This window comes from Hypomesus nipponensis, chromosome 2 (genome assembly GCF_054491055.1).
Source record: "Hypomesus nipponensis isolate SF chromosome 2, ASM5449105v1, whole genome shotgun sequence".
In the NCBI taxonomy this organism is placed as follows: domain Eukaryota; kingdom Metazoa; phylum Chordata; class Actinopteri; order Osmeriformes; family Osmeridae; genus Hypomesus; species Hypomesus nipponensis.
In genome coordinates, this window is record NC_140362.1 from 7,732,896 (window position 1) to 7,741,587 (window position 8,692).

The 8,692-nt window shown below is 42.1% G+C and overlaps 1 protein-coding gene across 2 annotated transcripts; it reads right to left on the reverse strand.

Annotated features, from left to right (window-relative positions):
• Positions 1-1,021: 1,021 nt before the first annotated feature.
• LOC146300634 (kelch-like protein 38) lies at positions 1,022-5,260 on the reverse strand. Of its 2 annotated transcripts, XM_084704040.1 has the most exons (5): positions 5,072-5,260; positions 3,355-4,021; positions 2,564-3,250; positions 2,296-2,401; positions 1,022-2,105 (listed from the first exon to the last, which is right to left on the reverse strand). In XM_084704040.1, the coding sequence occupies exons 1-5, from the start codon at positions 5,125-5,127 to the stop codon at positions 1,816-1,818; spliced, it is 1,806 nt and encodes a 601-aa protein (XP_084560166.1). In that variant the 5' UTR covers positions 5,128-5,260; the 3' UTR covers positions 1,022-1,815. The 2 variants fall into 2 exon arrangements, with proteins under 2 accessions (XP_084560166.1, XP_084560172.1); XM_084704046.1 differs by lacking the exon at positions 5,072-5,260 and having other exon boundaries at positions 3,355-4,036.
• Positions 5,261-8,692: the final 3,432 nt, after the last annotated feature.

Consider the following 8,692-nt stretch of genomic DNA (forward strand, 5'->3'; position numbering starts at 1 on the left):
AAAGCAGGTGCCTTACTAACCGCCTCATATATGGACAGCCAATGGATTATTCTGGTACAAAATTAAAGGTCAAAGGTCACATACACACATACTTACACCGTCAAGATAAACATAAACGCATATGAGATTGGACTAGAGCACCAATGCTGTGAAATAGCAAGAGACATATGTGAGAGTACTTTGTCCAGCACCTCCTGGGGCCTATTTAAAATTATTTCCAGGAGGTACTTTTAGGAAAGTCCCAACAAGCAATCATATGGGAAAGATTTCAATGTGGGAAAGATTTCAGTTTCAAACTGAAGCATAACTGTCAGATGTCATAATATTAGAGTTTTTGTTATGATTGTCAGAAGGCAGCTGTAGTCCCCACCCATGTGCACATACACACAGACACACACACACAAACACACAGAAACATACACACTCACACACACACATATAGCACAGCCACTAACACACACACACATCTGTTGCTGTCAGTCCCGAGGCCAATTTCATAATTATCACAGGTTGTCTTGTGAAACAAGGCTCAGGTTATGGGGCTCACCGCTTCGTGCATCTGACAGCCAGCGCAGCAACTGGTGGGGACACTTGATTCATGTGGTGTTATGTTCATACCTTGTTTGTTTCCCAAAATAACACTGGATCACCTATAGTTTCCAGTGACCCCCTAATACACACACAACATCGTCTCTCGCCTTCTACAGTATTTCAGAAGGGCAAACTTTGGTAGAGTATGTTCTGCGTTCCAAAGAACTAGAAGTCAACTCTTCTCACTTATAACTAGTGCTCTGACACATTGTCATTTCCCTTAGACAAATTCCATTTGATATGAAAGCCATGTTTACAGGGTTGTGTAATGTTATCTGGCCAACATGTAGCTACTCAAGACAGTTAAGCTAGAGTAATCAGCAAAATAATTAAAACTGTATAAAGTATTGAAAAAAGTATACATTCATAATAGTATTGGGAGTATCTTGTAAATCCTTGGTTTAGGCTGATCATAAAAAAGGCTGGACCATTCATGTATCATGTTTATTGTATGAATACACAATCTGCTATTTGTTTTACAGTTTTGTTATAATATTACATTTTCCACACACTTATTGAGATGCCAGATTTTTTGATTTTTTGCAATATCACTTAAACCCATCTGGGCATGAATAGCACAAGTGGTTCGCCTTCACATGTGAGATCTATGTGCTTCTCAAGTTTCCTCTGGTGTTACTTGACTGCAAAGAGCCTGTCAGACAACACAGTGAGAGCTAGAGTTGAAAGGCTTACAGTATCTTACCATCACAGTCTTAGGGGTGAAATTTGCTTTTATCAATCAGAAAATGCATACAAAAATACGAAATCACATAAATGAATCAATACAACACCCCAAATCTATGAGGCAACACAAAGAGGTTTGCTAAGGTAGCAAACAATGCAGTAATAACCAATTTTCTGCTCATGCTATCCATGTGCTATTTCCGTTTTGTGGATTTCATTTTTAAATTAATGATCAAGTAAGCTATGAATGCTAACTGTAAGATCAGCAATGTCATCAACATAGGGAATGTTTAAATAATAACGGGCATTCTCAAATAACAGGCAATGATTTATGCCACATACTCTAAAGATATATCTAGCTCTTTCACATGTTTAGACTAGCATTGATCTCAGGCTTGTTCAGGCTTGTTGCTTAACAGCTGGACATTATACATTGCCTTGAATAACATTGCACAAGACACAATACTATGCAAATACTTCTGTATATGGCTGTTGAATGTATGGGAAACAGGATTGTGACGTATAGTACATAGGAAGTTTTCAAGAAGGGTTTGATTTGTCAGAGATAGATATCATGGACAGGGAGCCATGGTCAAATAGTTTGTAGGGGAGTGTCCCTTCTGACGTCCATGTGTCTGTCTTTGGGTCATAGCTCTCGAAACTGTCAGAGTCCTCAATAACATCTTGTCCATTAATGTAGCGTCCCCCTGTCACGTAGAGCTTGTTGTTGAGGGCAGCGGCAGAGTGGTGCATCCTTCGCTCCTTCAGGTTGGCACACTTGATGAACCGGTTGACTTTGGTGTCGTAGGCCATCATTCTCCTGGTGTAACCTGCAACAGGACAACGTTATGAGGAAAGATCTATTGTCTTGTTAAGTTTATTTGGTTTAGTGGTTGAGCCACAGTCTAAGGATCAATGCCTTGTTGTCTTTCTTTGGCTCAGTAGAATCTCATTCACCACCAACACATACATTCAAAAACACACCAACACGTAATCTAATGTACACCTAATCCCACCTACCTCCAATAACGTAAATTTTGTCATTTAGAACAGTGGCAGGGGCACAAACATTCTTTACTGTTCTGGTTTCAATATTAGACCATAGATTTCTGGCAATATGGTACACCTGGAGAAAACAAAAACACGTTTTACATGACACATCATTAATTGCATTTTAAAATAAAAACTTGACTCACTGACTAACTATAGTTAATGGAGTAGATTCTAGAGTAAATTGACCATATCAGGCGAGAGTTTTGTAAAACATTACAAGTATTATTAGAAGTACCTGTATCATCCTGACAGGGTTTTGCATGGCATCTTCTCCTCCAAACATGTAGATCCTCTGATTGTGGGCAGCCACAGCCGGGTTGAGCACAGCCTCAGGCATGGGCGCCACGGCCTCCCATTGGTTAAACATGCTGTTGTACCTCTGCACTGAGTCACACACCCTCCTGTCTGGACCGATGCCCCCCAGAACGAAGATGAAGTGTAGGTAGGAAACACTCTGATGGGCGAAACGTGGCTCCGGCAAGGGCTCAGCCTCTCTCCAGTGGTTGGTCTTGAGGGAGAGCGTGTAGACGGTTGTGCAGACCTGGCTGGGTTGCGTGTTTATGGTCAGGCCTCCCAGCACATATAAAATGCTATGGATGCTGACATAGGAGGCCTTGTAGAGGCGGACAGGCAGCTTAGCCAGCCACTGCCATCGCTGAGTATGCTCATCATAGAGGATGGCTTCCCTGGAGGTCTGCTCGTTGTTCTTCCTTCCTCCCACCAGGACCAGCGTCTCACGGCAGGCGTAACGACGTGGAGCTCCCCACAGGGCATTAAGGTCGCCAGTAACCAGGGAGCTGACGGAGAACAGAAGGCGGCGGACGGACTCGATGACCTCAGTGCATAAGCTGGAGGACTGAATGAGAGGGTCACTGGCGATGAACTGAAACAGGTAAGTGGGGTGGATGTAGCGAAGACGAACCTGTATATCATGATCAGATCAGTCGTGTTGGTAATTAACAATGCCTCAGTTGTCAAACAATTTGCGGTTGCTGGTCGCAACACACATGAGAAGCAATACATCACCTTTTTGAAGAGGTTGTGTATGGCTCCGTGCCGTGAGAAGGGGTCGTGGTGGATCCAAGCCAGGAGCGTCTCGAACACCTGCTCCTCCTCGGCACAGAGGCGGTCGTCCTCCAGGTAGCCCATCAGCTCCGGTAGCGAGAGCTCGCGCAGGTCCTCCGACTCCACCACATCAGAGAAGCTCCTCATGGCCATATCCCTGGCCTTCTCCCTCAGGCTGGTGCAATCGAGGATCTTAGACAGACGCACCATGCTCAGGCAATTGTCTGGGCTCAGCTGGCCCTGGAGGAACATGGAGCAGGCCTCAAACAGGTGGCTGTACTGCAGCATGGATGCTGACTGCATCAACGGCAGCACGTTCTCCATGGTGATAGTGATTTGGCCCGTGTAGACATAGTCCACCATGGAGCTTAGGATGGTGGCAGAGACCCCCTTCAAGTTGATTCTATTCTGTTGGGTCTCTCTGAAGTTATTGCAGAACATGGCCTTGAAGTAGGGACTGCTTGAGACTAATATGTTGCGGTGGCAGGGGATCTCCTGGTTGTCAGAACAAAGGAGCAAGTCAATGAAGACCCTCTCCTGTCTCAAACTGTTGAGCTGCAGGAGCAGCTGAGGGAAATGGTCCTGGTCTTTATAATGGAAGACCTCCTGAACTGGGCACTCCATGATGCTATAGACAGAAGAACACATTATAAGATGTATCAAATGTATTTTCGGTGGTGCTCCTGATGAAGCTGTATATTGTAGCTTATCTGAGTGGACACATCCCTGTCCAGTTTCAGCTAAGCGCAGGGATAGTAATTTTAGCAGATGTTTCACGCCAACATCCAACTGTGCTACTATCAACCCTGGCTTTTGACTGTATAATCATACAGTAACCCTGGAGACAACTGCATATTTAATGGATAAATACTGAGTAGGCACACATGACCTGCTATTCATGTACCATCACATTGTACTTAAGATTAATTTATACTACAATGTCAAACGCGTCTCCAAAGGGTCCACGGACACTGCAGAGAGCCATACAGGATAGGCTACGTGCACCAGCAAAAAATCTAAAGGCAGGTAGGTACACGTATGTCAACCGCAGAGCCGCACAGACAATGATTGGTTGGATGGCGGAGGGAGGAGTTACACAGAGTAGAGATTTCTGGCAAAACAAAAGAAATTGTGCAAAGCAAACCACCATTTTGCTCAACAGCATCACCTAGTGCAAAGGATATTCTGGCTATCAACACAACAAGGGTGCACAACTAAAAAGTTTCAAGTTCAAGTTTCAAAAATGCTGAGCTCCGCACATGACATTAAGAATGCAGACCCGCAGCAGCATAAACTAAGCTAGTAGGGTATAGCCTGGTGTTCAACACCCAGTGGAACCAATGCAGCCCGCTTCAAGTGACAGACAACAGAAAACAGTACTTTTTTTATTTTACAAAGCAAATACTGGACAAAGTACTGGTGTGATGCACATATCAAATCATGGTTGTCAGATGGATTGGTTGGCAAACCAATAACAGTGTTCATGTCTGAGATAACTGACTGTTTGTACATCACTCTGGATAAAAGCATCTGCTACATTAACAAAATGTAATTTAAAAAAGTCATACAGTAGGATATTATGGTAACAATAACTGAATTAGGTACAGCTCCATGTTGCCACTCCCGGCATGTGTGTCTGTGTGTGCCAATTTTTGGGGATGAATGTAGGATTCCTCACCTTTTCTTTCTGCTATCAATGGCTTCAAAAGTGTCTCTTGGCTCAGCAATCAGCATAATTCAACAATAATTTGTTTTCATTTTACTTCACCCTTCACTCTTTGGTGTCGGTGCTTTATGTCGATGAATTCAGGGGTGTGTGTTTGTAGACGTGTTACAGGGTGTTGTTGTTATGGTCTCTTTCCAAGAGGCCTCTGTGTACATTCCTTCCCTATAAATAGGAGCACTCTTAAGCAATACTCACACGTGAGTCTCTCACTCTCTTTTGTTTGCTCTCTCTTCCTATTCACTTTTTCCCCCTCTCTCAAGTAACCATATCTTTCTCAGAACGCCCCCCACCCCCCTTCATCCTCCCTCCTTCTTCTGTCCCATGCATCAAAGTGTTTACAGACAGTCAGAGCCTGGGATGACACCACAGCTATGTTAGTGGAGGTTCTGTCCATGAACAGCTCAGAAAAGGACCTGGCTTGTGTTACCATGGCAGCATGGTAAACAGATTTCTGCAGATGACTGAAACGGGTAGTGAGGCTGTCAGGTCACAACAACAAGACACATCATGTTTGTTATGACCAGGTCTTGGGCAAGGAGGGGTAGAATTTATTAAGCTTAGTCCTGGAGTAATGAAGTCTATTTACCATTATTTTGAATTAGTTGGAGCCTTGAGTTAATAGAACATGTATTTATGACCTTAATAAACTCTATTCAAGCTATCCGCTACATTTCTAAAAGGTATGTTTTGTGTAAGCCTGGATCAAAATAGTTAGTTACAGTCATACATTCACTATTTTACCAGTTTACATCTTAACCAGCAAACTTCCCAAAAGTATCCAGCAAATCTAATAGGGGTAGGATGGACCGTTCTGGGTCAACAAGGTGGAGAGTAATGTCGTTGGCGTAGAGAGATATGCGGTGTGTCTAATTGGCCTATCTTGTGAGATGAAATAAGTGGGATATTTCTAATAGCAGCCATGAGGGGTTCGATTGTGATGGTAAAGAGCAGGGGTGAAAGTGAACATCCTTGTCTAGTGCCTCTATGCAGTTTAAATTGTGCTGATTTGTCAAAGTTAGTGAGCACAGAGAACCTGGGTTTGGCATAACGTATTTTCAATCATAGAGATAAGGATTCACCTTGGCCAAACTCCTGGAGCACTGATAATATAATCCCATTCAATTTGGTCAAACACTTTTTTGACCCCCGCCAAAAAGTAAACATTTTAAGATCTGAGTTCAGAAGGGCTATGGGGGGGTACAATGCTGGATCTGTTTCCACTAGCCTTTTTTTAAAGAAGAAAAGTTGTCATAGTATATTGATTTTGGCAATTCTTGGTTGCAAATAGAATGGTTGAATAATCTCAGCAACAGGGGAGCAGGTTTCCAAGAATATTTATTGTAAAATTATATTCCGAAGCCCCCAGGTCCGGGGCCTTACCGCTGGGGAAAGATGTGATGGCTTAGAGTATTTCAACCAATGTGATGTCTGCGTTTAGAGAATCTTAATCTGCATCATCTAATTTGGGGAGATACAGTGATCGGAAAAAGTGGGAAAGGGCTGAAGGAGCAGTGGAAGTCTTGAATTCAGACAAAACTTCATAGAATTCCTTGAAACATTCATTAATTGTCTCAGGGATTTGTCGTTAAGGATTATGAACAGCCAGCTCTATTCACTTGAATGCTTCAGCTGCCATGTGAGAAGTCTGTCCGATTTGTCCCCTAGCTCGAATTGCTTTTGTTTTATTGTCAATAGAATATTATTAACTTGGTTAGAGAGAATTTAATTATATTCTAGTTTTAATGGTGTATTATCTTTGAGCACATCAGAGTTGTCAGAGTTTGTGTGTAAATGTTGTAGTTGAGTAAGACTTCAAGCTTCAATTACTACTGGCAGGCATGCTCTCTATTGTTTTTTCAAGACGTATTCATATGAGATGATGTGTCCTGTCCCCTTAATACCGCCTTAAGTGACTCCCACAACGTTGAATCAGACACTTCCCCTGTGTTGTTAAAGGTAAGAGAGTCATTCTAGCCATTCTATGACATGCTAGGAAAAGTTTGTATGAAGGGGAAATTGTAGGGTGTGCATGCTTGTGTCAGTTGCAGGTGGGTCCGTCCCCTTAAGTTTTTCCCCTGTAGTGATATTTTCAAGCTTAGCCTACTCATATTGCATAATTCATCAAGAACCCCCTTTGAAGGTTATTCTAACAACATTGTCACCGGCAATATGTCAGATGGAATCGCAATTCAAACAGTACCATCTGCTAACTGAAAATATGCCCCCAAAAATGTAATTAAGCTTGACATTTATTCCGGGGGAAATCGCTCATTCAAAAAAGTTCACTGGTAGCAAAAAAAGTTCACTGGTAGCAATCATTGTTTAGCCTGGCTCTGCCCTCCTACATACTTCCGCTCAATTTTGATTTTGCTTTTGTACTAGGTCTGGCCATTCGGTAAGTAAGTCAGATTTTTCAGGTTGATTTTCAACCGTCCAATCAGCGAACAGAGGGAGTCGCTGAGAACAATGACGTTGATGGTGCGCTAGTTTGTGTTGTAGTTCCGTAATGGAGGTGGAGAAAGATTCGGTCCGTTGCGGCAACGCTGCGAAATATCCATAAGCTAAAGCCGGAGCAAGAACAAGTTTTGCCGAGTTTTGTTGGTGGTCATGATGCCGTTTGGCTTCCTAAACAGCTGTGGAGTTGTTTTTCTTTCTAGTGTGTCTTGCGTACAGCGTTGCACTGAGCTACACTGGTTTGAAACCACAGGTAATGATCATTTCACCAACAAATTGTTTACCTGTAATCTGATGTCATAATGAATCCCAAAACGAACATTTATATGTGAGGAACGTTTATTTTAACGATTGAAAACAGATGTATCACAGACCGCTGTCGTATGTGTTGCCCAGGCAACAGAGGCTAATGTCATGTTGCTAAAGCCTCAGCCGCAGTATCGTTTCCGAAAAAAGATGTACTAGTTTAATAATATCAGTGTATATCATATTGTACATTACATTTCATAATTGTGTTTTTTATGACAATATTAATTGAGTAAATGGTTATCACCCTGGCCTCTTTGCTTGTGGTGTCCTAGTTAGCCTATAACTATCTCCCAGAAGTGAACGTTTAGCTGCTAAACTAATGTTGTTCAGGTAGTCACGCGTGTTATTGACGTTGATGACATTAGTGACTGTGGTTAGCAGGTTAGCCACCATTAGCTTCTCTTCATTTTTCGCCACTAGAATTTAATTTCAAGCTTAACCGTGTAACAGAACATAAATACAAATACAAGCAACTCAATCGCTACCAAGACAAAACTTTTGACACCGATGTTGTCTATGTTGTCCACATATTGACGGATCCTTAGGGGGGTAAAGATTTTTTTTTAAATTATATATATGCGAGAGAACAATGGTTGTGCTTGTCGAAGGTGGGAGCACACCCAATTAGGCTATATTTTTCAAGCAAGATAGTCACCGAAACTAATAATTAAATATAAATAACCATTTATTTTCTATAGTCTATCTTCCCAAATAAAAATAGAATACATTCGGGTTTGATTAAAAAACAAGTTTACAAGTTTATCACTTCTATTTAGATTTTACTGTATATTTCAGCATGAATCATGCACT

Coding starts and splice junctions, on each gene's coding strand:
- LOC146300634 (XM_084704040.1), bottom strand. CDS start 5,127: ATGCTGATTGCTGAGCCAAGAGACACTTTTGAAGCCATTGATAGCAGA. Junction 3,251..3,354: donor TACACAACCTCTTCAAAAAG/GTGATGTATTGC, acceptor CATGATATACAG/GTTCGTCTTCGCTACATCCA. Junction 2,402..2,563: donor ACCCTGTCAGGATGATACAG/GTACTTCTAATA, acceptor TGTTTTCTCCAG/GTGTACCATATTGCCAGAAA.